General features: G+C 46.4%; 1 protein-coding gene across 1 annotated transcript; it reads left to right on the top strand.

Annotated features, from left to right (window-relative positions):
- The first annotated feature begins 1,139 nt into the window (after positions 1-1,139).
- LOC120314929 (inositol-trisphosphate 3-kinase A-like) lies at positions 1,140-26,482 on the top strand. Its single transcript, XM_039358515.1, has 8 exons — positions 1,140-1,235; positions 5,099-5,570; positions 11,840-11,924; positions 12,564-12,777; positions 14,383-14,587; positions 15,171-15,272; positions 22,262-22,333; positions 25,447-26,482. Exons 2-8 carry the CDS (start codon positions 5,187-5,189, stop codon positions 25,684-25,686), a joined length of 1,302 nt encoding a protein of 433 aa, XP_039214449.1. The 5' UTR covers positions 1,140-1,235; positions 5,099-5,186; the 3' UTR covers positions 25,687-26,482.
- The last annotated feature ends 581 nt before the right edge of the window (positions 26,483-27,063 follow it).

Genomic DNA, 27,063 nt, shown 5'->3' with positions numbered 1-27,063 from the left:
AGTTCTCTTAATGATACAACATTAACCCTGTAAATGCTAAACACAATAACACAGTTCTCAAGTATATACTCTGGCCAGATGGTTACATAACTGGTCCAGCACACTCCCCGCTTGGAAATATAAATTTCCATCACTAACTAACTAAAATAAGCAAAAAACATAGCATCAAGCATGCAATTTTCATTGCTGACTATTAACTAAAATAGGCAAAACATGGTATCAAACATGCATAACTATAAAGTAAATACAAAACATACACAACTACAACAGAGATAAACAAGGGTTACATCAAACAATGCAATTATGAGATGAACACAAATACATCATTAGAGGATCAATCTTCCAATTCGGTCTACTTCAGCAACAGGACCAGGTCGGTGATTGGTCTGGTGTAAAGCCTTTTCATGAGAGTCTTTGAGTCACAATCTGAGTCATGTGGCTTCACGATCTGGACCTCAACTTGGCGAACTAGTCCATCAGAACTGGGTGGGGCCCGATGCACAAGTCCCATGAGCCAAGAGCAAGACAAGGTTTCTTTCTTGTAGGTTGGGCTCTTTGGTCTTCCACTTGCGTCAATCCTGAGGGTAGACAAGTATTCTTGCTTCCAGTGCTTTTTTTTCCTTCACATTTTGACTTTTCATGCTTAATTGGATTATTGCCAACAAATGCGAGATACACCCTGGCCTAACTCCTGTGGAAGAGTTCGGATCCGGAAAATAAATGGTGTGGTGTGTGTTTGTGGAATTTTATACAGCACACCCAGCTTTTTGACTTTGGGACGATAACCAGGAGATGGCATTTGTGAAATTTTATGCAGCACAAGCTAGGTTCGTGACCGTTTTTTTTGGGAGGGTCCCTGCGTTGCATGAAAAGGGATGAGGTGGCTGATCAACACATGCAAAAGTAATAAAAATAGCTTTTTTTCTTCATTTGGGGTTTAAAAATATCTCAGTAAAATTAGCTTGCCACCAGGGATAGAAGATCACCGACTTGAGCAACACTCATACAAATGTGAATCGTTTTTTTGCACTTTGGACAGAGGCTGCGCTCTCACCCGCGGCCAGCAGAGGGCAGACCGAGACCAGCCTTTCCTCGCGGTCCCCCTTCCTCCGCTGCGTTTTCTCCCCCTCCCCCCGCCGTCTCTCTGCACGGGTTCTGTCCCCGCCTTTCTGACGTGCTCTGCAAGCCGGAGACGCGGGGACGGGATGGATCCCCCGTAGTTGCGTCTTTTGCAGGTGAGGAATTGAAGAGGGGGCTTCGGGGGCGGGCGCTGGAGAGGCGGAAGCCAAGAGGGAAGGGGAGGGCAGGGTTGAAACGGGAGGGGGCTCCCGGGGAGATCACTGGAGGATTCTTTGGGGGGGGGAGGGGTGCAAAAAAGAATGGGGAGGGGGATCTTCCCGATGCAACTGCTCTTTCCGTGCAAAGCAGCAAGACACGCGTCGAGGGAGACGCATCCGGACCCAGATGCGGGTCGCACAGAAGCTCCTGCTTGATGGGGGGGGGGGTAGGAGCGGAGAGCTGGGGAGGGGTCTTCCTCCCCATCCCAGTTTGGATGGCCTTTCTTTGCTTTCTTTCCTGATTTCCATCCAGCTTTCCAAAGGAAAGGAATCTCTGCGCGGGTAGCCGCAAAGAGAGCTCCTCTGTGCATGGGCAGAGTGCATCCCCTCCTTGTTTGATTACTGTTGGAAGCAGAAGGAAGAGCGATCCCACCTGAGCCCCTTAAATTGACGCCCCAAAGCCCACTCAAGCCCCCCCACACACAACACGCACAACTGAGTCACACCAAGTGGGTTGTGTGAATGCAGCCACTGGGGTCTTCCAGCCACCCAGCTGAGTACAGGCAGTTTTCGACTTAGGATCACAATTGAGCCCAAAATGTCTGTTGCTAAGTAGGACAGTTAAGTAAATGTTTGCCCCACTTTATGACTGTTCTTGTTAAGGGAATCACTGCAGTTGTTAAGTAAGTCACATGGTTGTTAAGTGAATCTGGCTTTCCCACTGACTTGGCTTTGTCAGAAGGCCGCAAAAGGGGATTTCGTGACCCCGGGACTTCGCGACCATCATAAATATGAGTCAGTAGCCCAGCATCTGAATTTTGATGGCGTGACCACGATGCTGCTGCAATGGTCATAAGTGTGAAACATGGTCATAAGTCGCTTTTTTCAGTGCCGTTGTAACTTTGACCAGTCACTAAATGAACTGTTTCAAGTCAAGGACCTATCTTTACTTGGTGTGCAACAAATATGCTCCTTTTAAGGATTGGGGGGGGAACCCCATGCCAAAACTACCACTTGTATTCACCTCCAGAATAAACTGGGTTTGTTTCTCTTTGCTTTGGTTTTGCTTGTCTTGGGTAAACCTTGAACACGGGTGCATTCAGCTACTAGGTCTGCCTGTTGCCCCCATGCAGGGGGGGGGGAATTGAACACGGGGGTGTGTGGGGGGGAGCAGCTGGCAGGAGGCCCTACTTTGGTTGTTGAGTTGCACACCAGCAACTGCCCTGCAAAAAAAAAAAAAAATCCAAAGAGGAAAAAAGGATTTTGATTTTATGACTCTGCATCTGTTCCAGTTCTGTAAAATTAGAAGTTAGAAGGTGAATCTGATCCTCTTTCTCTTCCTTCTTGAGGGGGAATTTTGCCTTTAAATACTAATTATTTCCATTTTAGGGCTGGGTGACAGCCGGCATATAAAACATTTTACTCCAAGAGTCCAAAGAAGCATCAAAGAGCCAATCTCAGTTGGGTCTTGAGCAAATCTAGAATTTGGTATATCTAGTTTAATGAAGAGAAGGACGAGGGGAGACATGATAGCAGTATTCCAATATCTCAGGGGCTGCCCCAAAAAAGAGGGAGTCAAGCTATTCTCCAAAGCACCTGAAGGCAGGACAAGAAGCAACGGGTGGAAACTAACCAAGGAGAGAAGCAACCTAGAACTAAGGAGAAACTTCCTGACAGTGAGAACAATTAACCAGTGGAACGACCTGCCTCCAGAAGTGGTGAATGCTCCAACACTGGAAGTTTTTAAGAAGAGACTGGACAGCCATTTGTCCGAAATGATGTAGGGTTTCCTGCCTGAGCAGGGGGTTGGACTAGATGACCTCCAAGGTCCCTTCCAACTTTACTACTATTACTAATTACAGGAGGTCATGACCAATTGAGCCCCAATCTTCCACCGTTAAGTGAGACATTTGTTAAATGAGTTTTGCCCCATTTTACTTTTCTTGCCACAGTTGTTAAGCGAGTCACGGCAGTTGATAAGTTGTTAAGTGAATCTGGCTTCCCCAAAAAGTCATAAAAGGGGGGGAGGGTTTCGCATGACCTTGGGACACAGTGACGGTCATAAGTACGAACCAATTTCCAAGCCTCTGAATTTTGATCACGTGACCATGGGGGGAGATGCTGCAAACGTCGTAACTATGAAAAACTGTCATAAGTCACATTTGTCAGTGCTGTTGTAACTTTGAACGGTCACTAGACGAACAGTTGTAAGTCAAGGACTGCCTGATCTTAATTTTTTTTTTTTTATTATCCATTTTCACAACTTCTTAAAAACAAGGAAGCAAAGTGGCTGAATAGTTGCAGGAAATAACCCTGGCTTCCAGGGCCAGGGTTTGAGGACTGCCTGCCCCTTTAAGCCCGTTCGGAGCCCTTTCAGGTCATTTGAAACAAACACAGTCAGACTGCCAACCTCTCTATTCAGTGGAATTCCGGCTCCTCCTGTTGCCATTGTTCCATTAATCATTTCTCGAGTAATTGCGTTCCTGGCTGGGCCAGGACAGGAAACAGACCATTCAAATACCACGAAGTGAAAAAAAAATCTGGAGTCTGGCAGTGCCTTTTGCAAAATAACACAGGGAGATCCTTTCCTTAAATTATGTTTTAAAAAGTTCATGAGTTCTGCAAATTTTGTCAGAGTGGAAAAATCTGCCTCTGGACTTCTGATTTTTATTTTTATTTTTTTGCTTCATCTTTCCCTTTACAATCTTGAAATGCAATTTTTTTTTGACGTTCCTGAGTTCAGACTTATCAGATAAAATGAAGCTTTGAAAAAATGTTTCTGGGCCTGTTTTGCCGTGATTAAAAACTACTTTAGAGACAAGGTTAGAGCAGAAGGCAGCCATGGGGAGTGAAGCATCTGTTTCCCTTCTTTCCTTCCTTTTTCCCTTCTTCCCATTCCTTTTTCTCTGCATGCTCATCTTGGAGATCCTATACATTTAGTCCTCGACTTACAACATTTCCATTGCTAAGCAAGACAGTTGTTAAGTGAGTTTTGTCCCATTTTACAACTTTTCGTGCCAGAAAAGTTGCACGACTGCAGTTGTTTAGTAACAGGGTCTTTAATCTGGCTTCCCCATTGACTTTGTTTGTCACAAAAGTCACAAAAGTTGATCACATGACCCCGGGACACTGTGACCGTCATAAATATGAACCAGTTGTCCGAATTTGGATCATGTGACCGTGGGGATGCTACAACAGTCATAGGTATGAAAAACGGTCATAAATCGCTGTTGTCACTTCGAAAAGTTAGTAAACAAATTGTTGTAAGTTGAGGACTACCTTTGCCACCACTCTTTCTCAGATGGCTAATGCCCTGTTCCCCCCAAAATGGGACCTAACCCTAGCATGATTTTTCAGGATGCTCGTAATATAAACCCTACCTCAGAAATAAGCCCCAGTTAAGATGGCCAGCCAGCCAGAGGCATTTAGTACTGTATTTCCCCCAAAATAAGACATTACGGAAAAATAAGCCCTAATGCATTTTTGGGAGCAAAAATTCATATAATTCCCTGAGTTATTTGGGGGAAAATATAGGTAGTATTACTTAATTTATGGGCCTTTGTAGTGAAAGCATGGATTTTTTTAAAAAAAAAAACAACAACAATGCTATAAACCAGTGTTTCTCAGCCTTGACCATTTTAAGGCATGTGGACTTCAACTCCCAGAATTCCACAGCCAGCATTGCTGGCTGTGGAATTCTGGGAGTTGAAGTCCACATGCCTTAAAATGGTCAAGGTTGAGAAACACTGCTATAAATAATTAAGCAAACAGATTATAAATGTTTTGATATCTTTGCGCCTTGTTTGGGTTTCCCTGTTTAGACAAGCCTGGTGGAATCCGAACTTGGAGCCATTGCAACCACGAGAGTCCTCCGGCCTGGGATCCGGTGATCTGTCCTTCGGAGCCCTCATGGAATGGATTCCAGCCTCCTCTGGATCTCTCCTTCAGCCAACGGAGGCTGAGGGGTGGGAGGCGGCAGAGCCCCCCTCTGACCCAGCAAGGACCACCGAGGCAACGGCGGGAGGGGCCCAGTTGTGCCGTGGGGCCTTTTCCAGCAATGGCTTGCAAACATGCCAGGGGCCTCCGCCCTGCCTGCTGGGCCAGATGACCTCTGGGGAGCCCCCAGGGCCATCTCCCTCCTGCGTAAGCCAAGCCCCCGGGCTGCCTTTCGACCGGTCCGTCTCAGGCTCGTCCACCTGCTCATCCCTGGCCAGCTCCTCCCAAGAGTCAGATGACGTCTTCAGCGACGCCGAAGGAAAGTCGGTCACGGCAAAGAAACGGGTGCTGAGAAAGGTGAGATGGGGGCCGGAGGGCCAGAACAGGGGTCCCTAACCTTGGCATCTGTAAGGACCCACCCCACTTTGCATCTTAAGAAGACAGAACTCTTGGAATCTTTCTTCCAACAGGCATCCTTTATTAAGAGAAGATGGTTGCAGGCGTTCTAGATAGGACCTGGGGCCCAAGCCCTACGGTTCAAGGTTTTAAGGCAGTGGTTCTCAACCTTTCTAATGCCGCGACCCCATAATACAGTTCCCCATGTTGTGGTGACCCCCAACCACTTATACATCACTGGGTGCCAGGGGCATGGCCAAAGAAAAGGGGGAAAAAATGGCGGACAGCCTTGTTTGGCGACCCCCGTGAAATGGTCGTTCGACCCCAAATGGGGTCCCGACCCACAGGTTGAGAACCACTGTTTTAAGGGGTCCTCAGCAGCCCCACCCCACCCCACCATCTTTCCAGCGACAATCCCAGGCATTACATTTCCAACCCCCTTTTCCTCACGGCCGGCAGAAGGGAGACTTCAGAGAGGAGTAGATGAAAGGCAATGGCCATATTGTTATGGTCAGTCCTCTTGGTGAGATCCACATTCAGTCCCTTTGAAATTTTAACGAAGGAAGTGAGGGCCATAAAGCCCCTTTGCTCACCCCCCTTCCCCTTCATCGTATGACAGAATCCAGAGAGGGCAGAAATGGGGTTTTTCCATAGTCGATAACTAGAGATGAAATATAATTGGTTTCTGACAGCATCTTTAAGACTTGTGGACTTCAACTCCCAGAATTGTTACCAAGTCACAACAAAGTTTTAAATCAAAACTTTCCAGAAAAGTTTTAGTTATTGTAGGAAATTTTTTGGGGAAGCACAACTTGAATGGGTGGTGAAAAGTTTTGCTTAAAATAGGAAGGAAAGTGCAACGCCAGGATTCAAAGCTGTTGTTTGCAAAATAGAGATTTTTGCAAGATTAGCAAAAAATATTTTTTTTTACATTATCAGTTGTGCAAAAGTGAATAATGGAACTGAGCAACGGACTGTCAGTCCAATGGGGGAGTCTGGAAGGCTTAAAATAGGGGATTTGGGACCCCCTCCCCAAGAATGTGAGGAGGGCCCCTCATCCCCAATCATCCAGGATGGGGATTATGGCAGTTAAATTCCATACCCGTCGTAGAAGCTGAGCTAGACTTTTGCTTCTGCACAACAGCAAATCAGAAAATTTGATATTTTGGGTGGGTTTTTAAGGCTCTGGATAACAACCTGGTTATTCTTTAAAACCTTACTTTTTTAGGCAGGCTGATAAATATCCTTCTGCATATATAGGAAGTCCTCAACCTACGACCACAATTGAGCCCCAAATTTCTGTCGTTAAGTGAGACATTTGTTGAGGGAGTTTTGCCCCATTTTACGACCACAGTTGTTATGTGAATCACTGCAGTTGTTAAGTTAGTCACATGGTTCTTAAGTGGATCCGCCTTCCCCCATTGACTTTACTTGTGTGAAGGTTGCAAAAAGGGATCACGTGATTTTGGGACATAGCAACGGTCATAAGTATGAACCAGTTACCAAGCATCCGAATTTTGATCACGTGACCATGGGGGGGGGGATGCTGCAATGGTCGTAACTGTGAAAAATGGTCATAAGTCACTTTTTTCAGTGCCATTGCAACTTTGAACAGTCACTAAATGAACGTAAGTCAAGGACTGTCTGTATCCTTCCGCACATACAGGTAGTTCTCAATATATGACCAAAACTGAGCCCAGAATTTCTGTTGCTGAGCAAGACTGTTGTTCAGTGAGTTTTGCCCCATTTTATGACCTTTCCCACCCCAGATGTTAAGTGAATCACCCAGTTGTTAAGTGAATCTGGCTTCCTCGTTGACTTTGCTTGTTGGAAGTTCGCAAAAGGGGATCACGTGACTCGGGACACTGCGACCGTCATAAATATGAGTCAGTTGCCAAGCGTCTGAATTTTGATCACATGACCAAAAGGGGGATGCTGCAGTGGTTGTAAGAACCGTTCACAAGTCACTTTTTTCAGGGATGTTGTAACTTCGGTCACTAAACAAATAGTTGTAAGTCGGGACTACTTGTATTAATTGGGGGAATCAAACATTTGAGTGTCCAGCTCAAAAGATTAAATCTCTCATTGCATTTTTTAAAAATTTCTGAGCATCTGATTAGACCAGTGGTTCTCAACCTTTTTAATGCTGCGACCCCCAACCGGTCGTAAGTCGAGGACTACTCAACCGGTCATAAGTCGAGGATTACTCAACTGGTGCAGCACCGTTTGCAGAATGGGACTTTTGGCGGGCTCAGCAGGGAAGAGACAACCTGGACAATTCCTATTGGCTTTTGAAAGCCAATAGAATTAGACTCTATTCAAGAGAGTCTATTCTATTGGCTTTCAAAAGCCAATAGAATAAAAGGGAGGAGCACAGCTAAGGAAAAGGGGGGAAAAAATGGCGGACTGCGTTGTTTGGTGACCCCCAGTGAAATGGTCGTTCGACCCCAAATGGGGTCCCGACCCACAGGTGGAGAACCACTGGATTAGAAGTTGAGAAGTCTATTTCCTGATTAAACTTTACTAATTTTAGTAAAGGGCAAAACCTTCTCAAACTCCCTTTTTTTAAAAAAAAGCTTTGTGTTTTGTTTTCATTAAAATAATCTTCTGCCTCTTAATAACATTTCTTGATTAGAAACGGGGCTACCCGACTGCTGGTTTGTTTTGTTTTTTTGTTTGTTTGTTTTTTTGCCAAAGTCAGCTACACAACATTTTGATGCCAAAACTTTTTATTTATTTTGCTAAGCACTGTGTTGTTATGAATCAGATGGAGTTGAACCCTGCAAAACCTCCCAATGGGTGGTTTTAAGAGGACTGTGCAGAAAACTCTGCAATAAATAAAGTGCCTTTCATCGCTGCTGCCTTTGATCTCCGTGGTTTGTGGACTGGAACCCAGACAAGTGTAAATTTTTGACTCTGGACCCATCAGAGTGGCGTACATCCTTTGGAATGCCGCTCGGTTGGTTCTGGGTGCGAGGAACCATTAACCCCCTCCAATGTGCTGCTCCCAGAAGATGCTCAGCAAAGTCTCCAGGCTGTGTTGCAAAGCTGCCGCGTTGCCACAACAGAGAGAAGAGTCAACCCCGTGGCGCCTGGACCACGTGACCCAAAGCCCCACGCCCAGCTGGCGTGCAAAAGGGTGGGTGCAAAAGGACTCTGCATGCTTGCAGGCGAGCCTTTGCACAGACTGCAGGGGGTTTCCTGGCCCGTTGCAGAGCTGGTGTCACTCCCGGGGCCCTCGTGACTTGTGCATTCCAGGTGTGGCTGTGCTAGCTGGCTAGTTTTCGGGTGGTGAACGTGGCGGAGCTGCTCAAGGGCCTCCCAGCTCAGCTGTGTGGGAGGAAGTGGTCTCTGGGCCAAGCCAGGCTGAGATTTCCTGCCCACAGTGATGCACGTTGGTTCCTGCTTCCTCTTCTGTTGGGGAAGCCTGGAGGGCCCCAGCGATTGTGCCTGGCGTTGCGTGGACAAAGATCAGTTGGCTGTTTTGCACATCCTTTGCACATCCTTGCAAGAGGCGGCTGTAATGCAGGGCCCAGCTTGCAGGTTTTTTTTAGGAATTTCCCTCTTTGTAGAAGCAGGTTTCCAAAAAGAGACTGGACTAATCTAGTGAAAATAAGGACAGGGGTGCTATGATAGCAGCCTTCCAGTATTTGAGGGGCTCCCACAAAGAAGAGGGAGGGGGGTCAACCTATTTTCCAAATCATCAGAAGGCAGGACAACAAACCACAGATGGAAACTAATCAAGGAGAGAAGCAACCAGAAATTAAGGAGAAACTTCCTGACAGTTAGAACAATTAACCAGTGGAACAGCTTGCCACCAGAAGTTATGGGTGCTTCATTGTTGGAGGTTTTTAAGAAGAGACTGGACAGCCACTTGTCAGAAATGGTGTACGGTCTCCTTCTTGGTCAAGGGGTGGATTAGATGATCCGCAAGTTCTCTTCGAACTCTGCTATTCTATTCTATTCTATTCTATTCTATTCTATTCTATTCTATTCTATTCTATTCTATTCTATTCTTCATTCCATTATTCTATTCTATTTCTATTCTATTCTTCATTCCATTATTCTATTCTATTCTATATTCCATTATTCTATTCTATTCTATTCTATTCTATTCTATTGTGTTCTGTTCTATTCTGTTCTATTCCATTCTATTCCATTCCATTCCATTCCATATTTTCTATTCTATTCTATTCTATTCTATTCTATTCTATTCTATTCTATTCTATTCTATTCTATTCTATTCTATTCTATTCTATTCTATTCTATTCTATTCTAGTTCCTGGGGTTTTTTGTGTGTTTAGAACAATAGGGTTTTTTTCTGCTTATTTACTTATTTAGGTGTATCCCGCCTTTATTATTTTGACAAATAAGTCAAGGTGAAAAATATGTCCAATAGAATAGAATAGAGCTGGAAGGGACCTTGAAGGTCTTCTAGTCCAGCCCCCTGCTCAAGCAGGAAAACCTATACCATCTCAGACAGGTGACTGTCCAGTCTCTTCTTAAAAACCTCCAGTGATGGAGCACCCACAATTTCTGTTGGCAAGTTGTTCCACTGATTAATTGTCCTCACTGTCAGGAAGTTTCTCCTTAGTTCCAGGTTGCTTCTCTCTTTGTTCAGTTTCCAACCATTGTTTCTTGTCCTGCCCTCTGGTGCTTTGGTGGATAATGTGACCCTCCCCTTCTTTGTGGTAGCCCCTCAAATACTATCATGTCTCCCTTGTTTCTTCTTTTTTCTAGACTGGCCATCCCCAAATCCAACAGTCGTTCTTCGTATGTTTTAGTCTCCAGGCTTTGGATCATCTTAGTTGCTCTTCTCTGAACTTTTTCCGAAGCCTCAACATCCTTTTTGTAGTATGGTGACCAAAATTGGTTGCAGTATTCCAGGTGGGGTCTCATATGCATAGGGATTTATATGCACAATCTTTCTCCCGTAACAACAACCCTGTGAGGCGGGATGGGCCGAGAGAGAGGGACTGGCCCATAGGATCTTAGAATCATAGGGTTGGAAGAGAGCAAACCCCTGCCCAAGATATGCCATTCCAAGGTCACCCATCTGGCTTTCATGCCTAAGGCGGGACTAGAACTCACCGTCTCCTGGTGATTGGCCCAAAGTCACCCAGCCTGCTTTCATGCTTAAGGTAGGACTTGAACTTACAACCTCCTGCTTTTTAGCCTGGTTCCTTAACCGCTTGACGATGAGGAAGGTCCCATGTTGCTGCTATTGGGATTAAGGTGTCTTGTCAGCATCCTAATATTGATAGTCCTCAACTTACAACAGGTCACTTAGCAAATGTTCAAAGTTATGACAGACCTCCCCAGAGCTACTTACATCTCAGTTTGAGGTTCTGACAACCACACAAACACACGTACACACAATCACATGATTGCATTTTGGGCAGCTGGCAGCCAGTCTGCACTGATGACTGTTTGCAGCATCCCATACTTACCAGTCAATTATCAATCAGAGTAGAGCTGGAAGGGACCTTGGAGGTCTTCTAGTCCAGCCCCCTGCTCAAGCAGGAGACCCTATGCTAGGAGTTAAAGTCCACAAGTATTCAAATTGCCAAGTTTGAAGAGCCCTGCCCTATGCCATTCCAGACAAATGGCCATCCAATCTTTTCTTAAAAGCCACTAGGGATGGAGTATCCTCAGTTTCTGGTGGCAAGCTGTTCCACTGGTTAATTGTCTTCCCTGTTAGGAAGTTTCTCCTTAATTCCAGGTTGCTTCTCTCCTTGATTAGTTTCCATCCGTTGTTTCTTGTCCTGCCCTCTGGCGCTCTGGAAAAATAAATTGACCCCCTCCTCTTCTTTGGGGCAGCCCCTCCAATACTAGAATAGTGCAATTATTACATGTAATTAGTTATGTGCAATTTTGCTTAATGACCGCCACAAAAAAAATCATAAAATCGGCTTCAGTCATATGGGTGATCCGGCTGGACTTACAACCAGAATTATGGCCTAGATTATGGTCATAAGTCAAAGACTTCCTGTATTGGGTTAAATGCAGCTTGAAAAAAAAGTGAGCTGTCAAAGAAACAATGTCTTGTGTTCTTTTGATGTGTCAAGCTCAAATATTTGTTGTTGAGCCCGGCCAGTCAGGTTGTGTGAACACCATCCATGGATATATCCTTGCTGCAGGCCACCCCACCAGGGTTTCTGGTTTCACCCTACGCATATACACGGAGTTTCCACGTTTTCAACCACTTATTTTTTGGCTTTCTTCTCTAGACAAAATCCTGGAAGACGTTTTTCACCATGGTCCACTGGTCCTTGCGAAGACGCAGCTCCTGGGTGCAGCTGGCTGGACACGAAGGTATGAGTCCCACAAGGATCTGTGGGGTGCCCAGCAGAAGGTGTGGGGAGGGGGGTCAGGAGCCAAGGCCAAATTGGAGACCAAACAGGCAAGAGGGGTTAGTGTTTCTCGACCATGGCAACTTTAAGGTAGGTGGATTTCAACTCCCAGAATTCCCCAGCTAGCATGCTTTAAGAGGGGTGGACTACAGCTCCCAGAATTCCCCAGCCAGTATGCATTAAGATATGTGGACTTCAACTCCCAGAATCCCCTAGCCAGCATGCTTTGAGGGGGTGGACTTCAACTCCCAGAATTCTCTAGCCAGCATGCTTTAAGAGGGGTGGATTACAGCTCCCAGAATTCCCCAGCCAGCATGCTTTAAGAGGGGTAGACTTCAATTCCCAGAATTCCCCAGCCAGTATGTTTCAAGGTGAATAACAGAGTTGGAAGAGACCATGGAGGTTTTCTAGTCCAATTCTCTAGCCAGCAAGCTTTAAGATGGATGGACTAACTCCCAGAATTCCCCAGCCAGCATCCTTTAAGATGGGTAGACTTCAATTCTCAGAATTCTCTAGCCATTCATGCAGAAAAAGCCATTTTTTAAGGCAGAGCTAAGTTTTGCTCTTGGCTTCCAGGTGTTCCCCTCCCTTCTCCTTTCAGGGAACTTCAAACCCAGCGAAGGGGGCCTGATCCTGAAGAAGTTCAGCGCTGTGGAGGCGGCGTGTCTGTCTGAGCTGATGACGGACGTCCTGCGCCCTTTCGTGCCTGCCTACCACGGGGTGGCTGAGGTGGGCGAACAGCGCTACATCCAGATGGACGACCTTCTGCTCGGACTCCAGAATCCCAGCATCATGGACTGCAAGATGGGCACCAGGTCAGAGCGGCCTTCCTCACAGGGTGGGTGGGAAGAAGGGGATTGGGCCCATCTTTAATTTACAAATTCCTCTTCCAAATCTTCCTGGATCCAAACGCATCTGTGTGGGAATGATCTTGTAATAATGATCCCTAGCGAACGACCGGATAAGAGAGTGGGAGGCCCTCAGCTGCCTAATGCAGGGCTTTTCGACCAGTGGTACGGGTACCACCTGTGGTACATTGGCACCTGGCAGGGGGTACGCGACCATCCTAGAAAAGTGGTAGCAGGGGAGGGGAATGAGCTGAACCGGTGGCAGCACCGCACAAGCCTGAGCGAGAGACGGCTGGAGCTGCAGGGCTGTCGGGGCTCAGCGGAAGCGCCAGGATCAGTACCGCTTTCCAGCTGATCGGCGCTTCTTCGGGGCTGTCAGGGCTCAGTGGAAGCGCCAGGATCAGCACCAGACTTCAGCTGGAGCTCGGTGCTGATCCTGGTACTTCTGCTGAGCCCAGAAGAAGCACCAATCCGCTGGAATGTTGCAGCATCTCCAGGGTCTTCTGATTTACATTCAGATACTTGGCAACTGATTCCTATTTATGACACTCACAGTGTCCCAGGGTCATGTGAAGTGACCAAAACCTGCTGCAACCACCCAGCAGATGGGGGGGAATAAAAACCAAACAACCCCCCCCAGCCCACTTCCGCTGCCAATCCTCAACAGAAATACTCACAATAATGAAAACCTCGGACAGGAGGAAGAGCGCGGCCAGGCGGGCAGGCAGGTGTCTCGCTCAGCTGTGGCTTGGGACGCACTTTTTTCAGTGCCATTGTAACTTCAAGCAGTCACTAAGCAAAATGTTGTAAGTCGAGGACTACCTGTACTTTATCACTTTTTTCCTCTTTTTTGGGGGGGTGTCATCAAGTTTTGAACACCTTGCTAGGCGACTGGAAGTACTCGGATATTGCCATATCCTAAAAGTGGTACAATGGGTGAAAAAGTTGAAAAGCCCTGGCCTAATGGACAGAGAAAGAAAACATAACTTATCTGGCCATAAAAAGAGATGGAGGTTTGTCCTTTCCTACCTGCCTTACGACCTCAATTGAGCCCAATTTTTTTTCTTGCTGAGCAAGACGGTTGTTAAGTAAGTTTTTGCCCCATTTTATTTGCCACCGTTGTTAAGTGACTCACTTCCGTTAAGTGAGTTACTTGGCTAAGTGAATCTGACTTCCCCAGGTCGCAAAAGGGGATCACATGACCCCCCCCGCGGGATACTGCAACCATCATAAATCTGAGTCAGTGGCCAAGTGCCTGAATTTTGATTATGGGGATGCTGCAACGGTCCTAAGTGTGAAAATGGTCATAAATCATAAGTCACTAAACGAATGATTGTAAATCGAGGACAACTGTAATGTAGCATTACAATAAAGTAAAATTAGCCCATTTAGTCTGTTTCCTGCCCGGTTCTCCTGGGAAAACTGACCCCTCCCTGGTTGCTGGACAAGACAACCATGCAAAGTGCCACCACCATTCCCCCCTCCGCTAGTAAATGGGGTATTTTTGAGTTAATTGGAGGGAGAATCAAACTCTCCAAGTAACTGTGCTTCCCTTTCACCGCGGTTGTCCAGAACGTACTTGGAGGACGAAGTGGGCAAGAGTCATCCCCGGTCATCCCCCCGGCGAGACCTCTACCAAAAGATGGTGAAGATTGACCCCTGGGCCCCCACGCCAGAGGAGCACAGCCAAGGGGCTATCACCAAGCCCCGTTACATGCAGTGGAGGGAAAATACCAGTTCCAGCACGTCTCTGGGGTTCCGGATTGAGGGGGTGACGGTGAGCAGCTGAAGTAGAGAGAGAGCGTGTGTATGTGTGTATGTGTTTGCACATGTGTCTGTGTGCCTGTGCTGGAGAAGCAAGTCTTCCATCAACAGGTCAGAATACCCACTTTCCAAACTGTCACTGAGCTGTGGTGATTAGAATGAAGTATTGCAGGCTAAACTCTGCCCACTGCCAGGAGTTTGATCTTGACCAGCTCAAGGTTGACTCCGCCTTCCGTCCTTCCGAGGTCGGTAAAATGAGGACTCAGATTGTTGGGAGGGGGCAAGAGGCTGATTCTGTAAACCTCTTAGAGAGGGCTCGAAGCACAGCGAAGCGGTATATACATCTAGGTCAGTGGTTCTCAACCTGTGGGTCAAGACCCCATTTTGGGGTCGAACGACCATTTCACGGGGGTCGCCAAACAAGGCTGTCCGCCATTTTTTTCCCCTTTTCTTTGGCCACGCCCCTGGCACCCGATGATGTATAAGTGGTTGGGGGTCACCACAATATGGGGAACTGTATTATGGGGTCGCGGCATTAGGAAGGTTGAGAACCACTGGTCTAGGTGCTATTGCTCTCTCTTTTTCCCTCTCTACAGATCGAGGGAGGAGCTGTGCAACGGGATTTCAAGCAGATGCGGAGCCAGGATCAAATTATAGAGATCTTCTTGCAATTTGTGAAGAATCGTGTGGATGTGCTCGTGAGTTCTTGACCGAGGAGGGGGGGGGGAGGCAGAATTGCTTGCTGAAAAGTGGGACCACGCTTTTGATCAGTGGCAGAGCTGAGGTCCATCCTTCCGAGGTCAGTAAAATGAGGACACAGATTGTTGGGGGCAAGAGGCGTAAACCGCTTAGAAAGGGCTATAAAGCACCATGAAGTAGGATATACAGTAAGTCTAAATGCTATTCTATTCTATTCTATTCTATTCTATTCTATTCTATTCTATTCTATTCTATTCTATTCTATTCTATTCTATTCTATATTCCATTATTCTATTCTATTCCATTCTATTCTATTCTATTCTATTCTTCATTCCACTATTCTATTTCTATTCTATTCTATTCTATTCTATTCTATTCTATTCTATTCTATTCCATTCCATTCTATTCTTCATTCCACTATTCTATTTCTATTTCTATTCTATTCTATTCTATTCTTCATTCCATTATTCTATTCTGTTCTGTTCTGTTCTGTTCTATTCTATTCTATTCTATTCTTCATTCCACTATTCTATTTCTATTTCTATTCTATTCTATTCTATTCTTCATTCCACCATTCCTGTCAGAATCCAATTATATTTCATCTTTAAATTATCAAATATAGAAACTCCCAATTCTGCCTTCTCTGGATTCTGCCATAAGAGGGAGAGAAGGGGGAGAGCAAAGGGGCTTTATGGCCCTCACTTCCTTCTTTACACTTCAAAGAGCTGAATGTGTGTTTATTGTAACCTCTAAGCGTTAACATATCAAAGAAGGGTAATTGCCTTTCATGTAGTATCTGAAGTCTCCATCCAGACGGAAGAAAGAAGAAAGGAGGTGGAATTGTGATACTTGAAACTATCACTGGAAGGGGGGTTGATTGGGTGGGACTACTGGGGAACCCCTTAAAACCTTGAATGGGAGAGCTTGGACCCCAAGTCCTGTCTAGCATGCCTGCAACCATTTTCTCTTAATAAAGGATTCCTGTTGGAAGAACTATTCCAAGAGTTCTGTCTTCTTAAGATGCAAAGTGGGGTGGGTCCTTACATTAGACAGGACTTGCAAAATTAATCCACCTGGAAGGTAGACCCTTGCCGGGGGATTTTGCAAAAATTTACCATGTCAGACAACGAAGCAAGAGAGGGAGAAAACTCCCTGGAAAGAGAGCCGCTGACCCAGTTGGAACCTTGCCAGATGTTGGGATCCGAGAGGCCAGATTTCTCAGAAGAAGAAGTGGTGGAGACACAGGACCACAAGCCTCGCTGGTCGATGGGCGTTGGAAAGAAAAGCGAGTGGGGAAAGGAATCAAGAAAAGTGACCCTGAGACGGGGGACCAAGCAACCAGAATGGAAGCAGGAGATGGAGAAATCCCTGCACGCAAGTGAAGAGGGAGGAAGCTGTATGCCGTACTCAGACTGGATCCTAGAGAGAGCTATTGACCTGATGAAGAGAACTCTCAGCTCCCTAGGAGAGGAGATTCCTGAGCCCTACGCCCGCCCCAGTTCCTGGAGCCACAAAGGGAGAGACACCGAGGGGGACGTGGAACCTGCAACCCCAGGGACATTTACTGATCCAGGAGCTCCCACCCCCTACCGGACCACAGATGGAAATCTGGACGGAAGACACTACCACCCACAATGGAGGCACCGATCCATTCCAAGACGTCCACCGTTGGAGGTGAAATTCAAAGGGGAGCCAACACGCTTGGGGTTTTTCCTAACCCAAGTCCTCAGCTACATGGAGGAATATGGGCAGGACATCCCCAGCGACAAAGCCCGCATCCGGATCGTGCAATCTGCCCTGGATGGACCAGCTGCAGATTGGGTGGTGAACCTGCATGACTCCAATGCCCCAGAACTCAGTAACTTCAACCGTTTCATGTCCTCGTTGAGAAGACGATTTGAAGACCCCCTGGCTGATCGCAAAGCCCGTGAAAGAATAACAACGATGAGGCAGGGCAAACGCCCAGTGGCTGAGTATACACAAGAATTCCGAGCCATTGCCAGCAAACTGAATTGGCCAGAAGACATCCTCCTTGGCCGTTTCAAAGACGGACTAAACTATGATCTATATGATGCTTGCCTGCCCCGAGGAGACCCACATCGACTTGAGGAATGGTACGTCTTGGCAGAGGAAGCAGAGATCGACATATTGAAGAGGCATCGCCGAGGAAAACAATGGAGCCGCCCCCCGCCTGAGCTGACACACCAACCGGTGAAATCATCGGATACAGCCAAGAAGCAGATGGGGTGTTTCAAGTGCGGAAGAGAAGGGCATCGAGCTGTAGAATGCCGCTCAAAGGCCCCCCAGCACAACCCAGACAGATCCCCAATCAACAAACCCAGAGGGTATTCAGCTAAGCCAAAAGAAACAGCCATGAAAATGATGGAAATTGCAGAAAACCCCACCTCTGCTCACCAAGGGGAAAGAACTCCAGCCTACACCACAGGGACGGTGGATGCCTCAGATGACAGCTCGGAAGGCGAACCCCTGGTAAGTGGACGCATCACACCCATCTTCAAAACAGTGACTATATTAATCCCCCCCATGCCCGAAGCTGTGAAGGTGAAAGCCTTAATAGACTCTGGCTGCACCCGCTGCCTCATTAGCCCAACACTAGTGGGGAATCTGGGCATCCCATCCAGGAGACTGGAACAACCAATCTCATTTGGCCAGCTAGATGGATCCATAGCAGGGGGGGTGCCAGCTACCCTAGCCACTCTGCCAATACACCTCTCCCTGGGCAACCATGAAGAGGACTTAACGTTTGTGGTGACCCCAGGTATGGAATGCCCAATGATTCTAGGGATGGAATGGTTGAAAAAATGGAACCCCTGGGTAAATTGGAGGACGACAGAAATCAAATTCCCGAAGGGGGACCCTATGGACTTAAAACCCCAAGAGAGGCTACCAGAATCAAGAATAGAAAAAGCATCCATAGGAGAGGAAAAAAGATTAACAGAAATACCAGAGGAATATAGGGACCTTGCTGAAGTCTTCAGTGAGGAGAGGGCGAATGAGCTTCCCCCCCACCGACCCACAGACTGTACCATTGAATTCAAGCCTGGGGCAAAACTCCCGAAGCCCAGATTATACTCCATGAGCCCAAAGGAGAAGGAGGAAATGGAAAGATTTATAAAAAAAAACCTGGAGAGAGGTTTCATTGAGCCAGCCAAGCCTAAAGTGGCTGCCCCGGTCCTTTTTAGAGAGAAGAAGGATGGCTCTTTACGTTTATGCGTGGATTATAGGGCCCTGAATACAATCAGTGAAAGCAACCTATACCCGCTGCCCCTCATGAAAGACATGCTGTCACACCTATCGAAAGGGAAAATTTTTTCTAAACTAGACTTAAGGGAAGCTTACTATCGAGTGAGAATCAAGGAAGGGGACGAATGGAAGACTGCATTTAACTGCCCCATGGGGTGCTATCAATTCAAAGTCTTGCCATTTGGATTACAAGGGGGCCCTGCAGTCTTTATGCAATTAATCAATGACGTTCTAAGGGAGCACCTGTTTAAGGGGGTCCTTGTTTACTTGGACGACATTCTTATCTTTACCGAAACAAAAGAGGAACACGTCAACCTTGTCAGAGCGGTTTTAAAGAAGCTGCGAGCCGCCCACCTATATGCCAAACTCTCAAAATGCGAATTCCACCAGGAAAGGATAGACTACCTAGGTTATCGCATATCCCCCCAGGGCATTGAAATGGACCCAGAGAAGGTCAGAGCAGTATTAGAATGGGCACCACCCCGCACAAGAAAGCAACTACAAAGTTTCCTGGGCTTTGCAAACTTTTACCGCCAATTCATCCCCTCATTTGCACAGATAGCCTTGCCCCTCACTAACTTACTAAAAACGAAGGGAACATCCTCAGTAAAACCTAGCCAGCCACTAACATGGACAATGGAGTGCCAAGCAGCGTTTGAGAGACTAAAGAGACTTTTTTCTGCCGAACCAGTACTAAGGCACCCAGACATGGACAAACCCTTCATAATACAGGCAGATGCAAGTGATGTGGCAGTGGGGGCTGTGCTATTACAAGAAAATGATGATGCAGTATTGCAACCCTGTGCATATACATCCAAGAAACTCACGGAAACAGAACAGCGCTGGCCCGTATGGGAGAAGGAGGCTTATGGGATACGTTGGGCATTACTCACATGGCGACAGTTCCTGGAAGGCAACAAAATCCCCTTCCAGGTGTGGACTGATCACAAAAATTTAGAAGCCCTGAAAACTTCCAGGAAACTCAATCCCAAACAAGCCCGCTGGTCCCAGCATTTTCACCAATTCCAATTTAAGCTCAAACATTTACCAGGAAGAAAGAACTTCCTGGCAGATGCACTATCTCGCATGCCCCAATATAACAGCGCACGAACCACAGACTCTAGACCAATAATGGCAGAGTCACAACTGGCAGCACCAGTAACCACAAGAACCCAAGCCAAATTAAAACCACAACTGGACAGCCAAACTGGAATTGAATTCAGAAAAAGTTTGGAAACAGATGATTGGTTCCAGAAAAACAAAAATGTGTGCACAATGAAAGACGGGTTGCCTTGGATAGGGGAAAAGTTATATATACCAACAACTCAAAGAGTAACTTTCATGCACCTTTGCCATGACACAAAATCAGCAGGGCATTTTGGATTTGTAAAAACTTTACATTTAATTAAACGGCAATTTTGGTGGCCATCCATGAAAAAGGACATTGAAAGTTATATAGCCAGTTGTCCAAAATGTGCCACGGCAAAGAGGTTGCAAGGGAAAGTGCCAGGACTATTGCAAACAGTGGCAAGTCCCTCAGCCCCCTGGAGAGAAATAGCCATGGATTTTATAGTGGAATTGCCAGAAAGCAATGGGAATACTGTGGTCTGGACGGTCACGGACTTGTTTTCCAAACAGGTGCACTTTATCCCTTGCCAAAAGATTCCCACTGCAAAAGCCTTAGCAAAACTTTTCATCCAACACATTTACAGATTGCATGGGGCACCCCAACGCATCATCTCTGACAGGGGGGTGCAATTTACGTCTGCATTTTGGAAGGAATTTTTATCCCTCTTAGGAACCACTCAGGGACTGACATCTAGCCACCACCCTCAAGGAAATGGGGGGGCTGAAAAAATGAACTCAGTACTTAAGCAATATTTAAGATGTTTTCTTAGTTTCCAGCAGACCGAGTGGGCGGACTTACTCCCCTTTGCAGAAGTTGCCTACAATAATGCAGTCCACTCCAGCACAGGTTACACTCCTTTTCAAATAGCCACCGGTCAAAGTTTCAACCCCATGCCAGAATTAACCCCAAACGAACCAACGATCCCCTCGCTGAAAGAATGGATGGAAAAATTACAAAACACCTGGCCAATAGTCAGAAAAGCACTAGATGAAGCTAGGCAGGCTTACAAAACACAAGCCGATAAAAAAAGGGTTGAGCCTACACCATTCATTATAGGAGAGATGGTGTACTTATCTACAAAATACCTAAAGTCCCTACAGCCCTGTAAAAAACTTGGACCAAAATACATAGGACCTTTTCCAATTAAAAGAATCATAAATCCAGTAACAGTAGAATTAGAGTTACCCAAAAATCTCAGGCAAATACACCCAATTTTTCATTGCAGCTTGCTGAAAAGAGAGCATCAGTCACCTCTACGGCCAAAAATCCCCCCCCCCCACCTCCAATCATGGTGGAGGGTGAACAACACTTCGAAATAAAGGAAGTCCTTGACTCTAGGAGATATCATGGAGCAACTCAGTACCTAGTTGCCTGGAAACACCTCCCTCCCTCACAAAATGAGTGGGTCCATAAACGTCATGTCAGAGCCCCGAAGCTATTGAAGAAGTTTCACACAGAGTATCCTAACAAGCCTAACTAAAATTTTTACTTGCGTTTTCTTTCAGGTGGATCTCTCTTATTGTTAAGAGGGGCCGGATGTCAGAATCCAATTATATTTCATCTTTAAATTATCAAATATAGAAACTCCCAATTCTGCCTTCTCTGGATTCTGCCATAAGAGGGAGAGAAGGGGGAGAGCAAAGGGGCTTTATGGCCCTCACTTCCTTCTTTACACTTCAAAGAGCTGAATGTGTGTTTATTGTAACCTCTAAGCGTTAACATATCAAAGAAGGGTAATTGCCTTTCATGTAGTATCTGAAGTCTCCATCCAGACGGAAGAAAGAAGAAAGGAGGTGGAATTGTGATACTTGAAACTATCACTGGAAGGGGGGTTGATTGGGTGGGACTACTGGGGAACCCCTTAAAACCTTGAATGGGAGAGCTTGGACCCCAAGTCCTGTCTAGCATGCCTGCAACCATTTTCTCTTAATAAAGGATTCCTGTTGGAAGAACTATTCCAAGAGTTCTGTCTTCTTAAGATGCAAAGTGGGGTGGGTCCTTACAATTCCATTCTATTCTATTCTATTCTATTCTATTCTATTCTATTCTATTCCATTCCATTCCATTCTATTCTTCATTCCACTATTCTATTTCTATTCTATTCTATTCTATTCTATTCTATTCTTCATTCCATTATTCTATTCTGTTCTGTTCTGTTCTATTCTATATTATTGTATTGTATTGTATTGTATTGTATTCTATTCTATTCTATTCTATTCTGTTCTGTTCTGTTCTGTTCTTCATTCTATTATTCTATTCTATTCCATTCCGTTCCATTCCACCCCACCCCACCCCACCCCTTCATTCCTGACCGGCTCTAGGAAGACTCGGCCTTCCCAGGACCCAGATGGTTGGGGCCAAGATGCTGACTCTGTAAACTACTTAGAGAGAGCTGTAAAGCACTGAGAAGCGGTATATAAGTCTAAGTGCTATTGCTAAATCATCCTCACTGTATTAAAGTCGCTCTTATATTTGATTTTTTTTTTCTTGGCAAAGAATGCTTCTAAGAAGAGACAGGTGTAAGGGTGGGGGGAACACTGGCCCCCAACTCTTCCTGTTTTAATATTAATATAATATTTAATATTAATGTTGCAGAAGACCTACTTGGCACGCCTGGAGAATTTGCGCCAAGCCTTGGACAAGTCCAACTTCTTCAAGAGGCACGAGGTAATTGGCTGGGGAACCCCCCCAACTCCCTCCCCCCAAAAGGTGGAAATGCGAGTGTTTTTGAGCTCTCAAAAGGGCCGTGAGACAAAATTGTCCTGTCTCACCACCCCATCTATGAAAAATAATCTGGGGACGTGCTTCCCCCAACCCTAATTGTAAGAATTGACCCACCCAGGTTGGACTGGAGGGTATTGGGAAACACAAGGAAATTAGCTCTGGGTTTGGATTCCTCCCTGCTTAAATGACTGGGAGCTGAAAGCATCTGGAGCCATTTAAGGGGATGAGTTTTATCCAGATGAGTTTTCAACTCCCATAATTCCAAGCGGTTTGCTGAGGGGATTGTGGGACTTGCAGTTCCGTTAGGAAGAGGGCCTGGGTTGGAGATGGTCAGGGGGGGGGGTGTTTGGTATTTTACTCGCCAGGAAATCTCCTGCAACCCAAGGGCTGCGTTCACACAAAACACTGGGTCTGTTTGAGATCTCGCAGGTGCGTTCGCACAGCCCCCAAGCTTGTTTAATTTGGGTCCTGGGTGGCTTTTAATAGCTTTGTTTCCATGCTTGATGACTCGGTTTACAGTTGAGCACATAATCCAGGCAAAAGGTTATATTCAATATAAAAAGAGCCGAGGTGGCGCAGCAGTTAGAGTGCAGTACTGCAGGCCACTTTAGCTGACTGTGTTGAGCAGGTCAGCGGTTCAAATCTCACCGGCTCAAGGTTGACTCAGCCTTCCATCCTTCCGAGGTAGGTAAAATGAGGACCCAGATTGTTTTGGGGTGCAATGTAAATTATATATATATATATATATATATTATATATTATATATATATTATATATATATATACAACACATATTACATTGCCTTACTGTGTAACACCGCGTTAGAGAGTGCTTGCAACTTAAAGCGGTTTATATAAGTCCATAAATAATAATAATAATATTTAAGATAATTAATATAATAATGTTATGTTTTATTTTAATAATAAGTTATAATTATGTTATGTTGGCAAATAGACAAGCACTTGCAACATAACACCCCGGACTTAACAATTGTCCATAAGAAAGACAAAAAAGTCTGGAGAGTGGACGTGGCAGTGCCTGGAGACAGCAGAATAGACGAGAAAGAACTGGAGAAGATAACAAACTACAAAGACCTACAAATAGAAATAGAAAGACTGTGGCAAAAGCCAGCAAGGGTAGTACCAATAGTCATAGGCGCCTTGGGTGCAATCCCAAAACAACTGGAGCACCACTTGAACACCATTGGCATTGACAAATTTGCTATTAGTCAATTGCAAAAGGCAGCCTTATTAGGAACTGCTTCCATCCTGCGACGATATCTGTAATACCATCAAACATCCACATCTGCCTATCCCAGGTCCTGGGTAAGGACTCGATAGGTAGACAAAATGCCAAATCCAGTCTGAACATCTGGCTGACTGTGCGATGATCGATAATAATAATAATAATAATAATTATTATTATTATTATTATTAATCAGATTAAGCGGGTTGTGGGAATGCAGCCAGTAGAACTTATTTCTTAACTGGGCACATATAAGCTTAATTTGCAAAACAACAGAAGGAGTCCAATTCCTTTGTGGCAGTTCTTCTTAAATTTAGGTTGTCTGGAGTTCAACTCCCAGAATTCCCCAGCTAGCAGTATTTGAAAAATACTGGGTTAGAGCGGGTGGGCAACTATGGGCAACTTTACAACCTGTAGACTTCTATTCCTGGCTCAGGAATTCTGGGAGTTGAAGTCCACAGGTCTTAAAGTTGCCATAGTTGTTGACCCTTGGGTTAGAGGAATGCTGGAAAGCAGCAGATTTTTGCATCCAGCAGTTCTGGCTGATGAAAGAACTTTGTGCATGCTCAGGGCAGCTCCTCCCTGTTTAAAGCACATCCATATAGAAGTGGATTTACAAACAAGTGTTTACAAACAAGAGCATTTAAAACAAAAACAAAAATTGCAGGGCAGACCACCCTTTTCTATTTATATCGTTTGCAGTAGGGTGTGTGTGTGTGTGTCCCTGCTTTATTTGCCGTACTATGTCAAGTATTTACATTTGGCTTCCCCAAAATATTTGCTCAGCTTGTTCCAGGGTGGATGGCATTTCAGGAGCTTGATCCAAGTCCTAGAACAGCGGTTCTCCACCTGTGGGTCGGGACCCCATTTGGGGTCGAACGACCATTTCACGGGGGTCGCCAAACAATGCAGTCCGCCATTTTTTTCCCCCTTTTCCTTAGCTGTGCTCCTCCCTTTTATTCTATTGGCTTTTGAAAGCCAATAGAATAGTCTCTCTTGGATAGAGTCTAATTCTATTGGCTTTCAAAAGCCAATAGGAATTGTCCAGGCTGTCTCTGCCCTGCTGAGCCCGCCAAAAGTCCCATTCTGCAAACGGTGCTGCACCAGTTGAGTAGTCCTCGACTTACGACCGGTTGAGTAGTCCTCGACTTACGACCGGTTGGGGGTCGCGGTATTAAAAAGGTTGAGAACCACTGGCCTAGAACATTATTCTGAGGCCTGCAAAGTTAGCCATACAAATTCTTCTAACTTGGGGAACTGTTTTTGACCTTCTTTCCTTTCCCTTCGTCCTCTCTCTCCTTCTTTCCTTCCCTCTTTCTCTCCTTCCTCCATCCCGCCTTTTTTCCAATCCTTCCATTCCCTTCCATCCTCCCTTTTTTCCAACCTTTCTTTCCTCCCTCCCTCCCATCCATTGACCTCCTTTCCATCTTCCTTCCTTCCTGTTTTGCAACCTGTCTCTCCTTTCCGTCTCCCTTCCACCCATCCATCCATCTTCTTCCCATCCTTCCTCCTTCCTTTTCCCCAACTTTCCCTCCTTCCCTTTTCCCCAACCTTCCTTCCTTCCTTTTCCTTCCTTCCTTCCTTCCTTCCTTCCTTCCCTTTTCCCCAACCTTCCTTCCTTGCTTCCTTCCTTCCTTTTCCTTCCTTCCTTCCTTCCTTCCTTCCTTCCTTCCTTCCTTCCTTCCTTCCCTTTTCCCCAACCTTCCTTCCTTCCTTCCTTCCTTTTCCTTCCTTCCTTCCTTCCTTCCTTCCTTCCTTCCTTCCTTCCTTCCTTCCTTCCTTCCCCTTTTACCCACCCTGCTCGCTCCCAGGTGATTGGAAGCTCTCTGCTCTTCCTCCACGGCCAGAAAGGCCAGGCCAGCATCTGGATGATTGACTTTGGCAAGACTCTCCCCGCCCCAGCCCACATCCACCTTCGCCACAACGTGGCCTGGACTCCCGGAAGCCACGAGGACGGCTACCTGATCGGCCTGCAGCACCTGGCCCACACCATCCAGGTGACCCTGGCCAGAGCTGAGCAGAGTCAGGAGCCCGTCCTGGGGCTCTCCTGAGCCCGCAGCCCCCAGGACACAGCCGAGAGCAGCGGAAAAGGACGACATCCCCGGGCAAGGCAGCCCCGCTCTTTGGGGAGGGGGCAGCTGGGAGCCTCCTGGATGCACCCCTTTGCCAAACCGTGGAGGGAGCCAGGACCTCTTGCAAAATCCCAGGTCTTGCCGAAAAACAAGCAGTGACTCTCCAACTGTTTGGAGGAGAAACACACCAGAAACACAACGCAAGGAGTTTGCAGCCATGGCTAATGAATGTAATGGCGTTTCCTCTCTACCTTTCGAATTCCTTTTCCTGACCCCCCCCCCACCTCCTCATTGCTCTCCAAAGGAGCCTCTCTTTTCCCGTGGCCGTTTTCAGGCCCCTCCGTGGTGGGGCTGCCCCCACCCCGCCTCCCCCTTGCTGCTGCCGCCAGGAGATGAATAGAATCAAAACTAAAACAAGTCTGCAAGAGATTGTGCGGAGTAGCTCAAACGTGACTTTCAGAAGGGGAAATTCAGACTGGGATTGCCTAAGTTTATCTGCGGCGAACCAAACCGTGGTTTACTCTGTCAGCCTGACTTTCCAGTTTTGAGCAACGTGCTGGAGCGTAAGCTGATTGCAAGGGCCGGGCTTTCGCAGGACACGATGGTTTGCGAGTTAGTGTTCAAGCCAATGCAGGCTGCAGAGTCTGCGCAACTGCACGGCCCCGTTCCAGTGGGAAACTTAACGTTTGCAAAGCTGTGTGACCTCCTCTTGGGATGTTGGATTTAGATAAATTAAAACCCAGGCAGGGGTGCCTTTTTCAGTGCTTATTTGGAAGAAATCCCACTATTTTTTTTTTTTTTGGTCTGTCTCTTTCAAAGGACATTAACTTAGGCCCAGGATCTCCAAACCTAGCTACTTTTAAGACTAGTGGACTTCATCTCCCAGAATTCCCTAGCCAGCATGCTGAAGTCCATAAGTCTTGAAGTAGCCCAGTTGGAGACCCCTGACTTAGACAATCGATTCCGTTTTTTTCCTCCCCTCCAAGCTCAGCTCACAATTCTGGCTTCAAATCCCACGGCATAATGCTGGCTTTGTTCTCTGCAACACAACCCCGGCCTGCCCCTCCGAAGACCCACACAAATGGGGCAGCTTTTGCAGAAACTCTCTGGCCACAGGCAAATCCCTGTCCCACCCAAAAACACTCGTGCAGGCCCAGTCTCCAAGTTCAGGCCTTATGGAGGATGTCCTGTTGCCAAAAGCCAAGTTTCTAGTCCTCATGAAAAAAAAATTATCGGGGGGGAGGGAAAGGTTTGGCAATACCATGGCTGCAGTGGGGCACGGAAGGATCCTTATTCTGCCAGGATTCCTGCCTCCCTTTGCAAGGGGGCTGGCAGGGACAGGGTGGGCCCCCCCTC

The sequence above is a fragment of the Crotalus tigris genome, unplaced genomic scaffold (genome assembly GCF_016545835.1).
Source record: "Crotalus tigris isolate CLP2741 ecotype Arizona unplaced genomic scaffold, ASM1654583v1 scf7180000019021.11574027:1482141, whole genome shotgun sequence".
NCBI lineage: Eukaryota > Metazoa > Chordata > Lepidosauria > Squamata > Viperidae > Crotalus > Crotalus tigris.
Note: the sequence above shows the minus strand (reverse complement) of the source record. Positions and strands in the feature narration are given on the sequence as shown.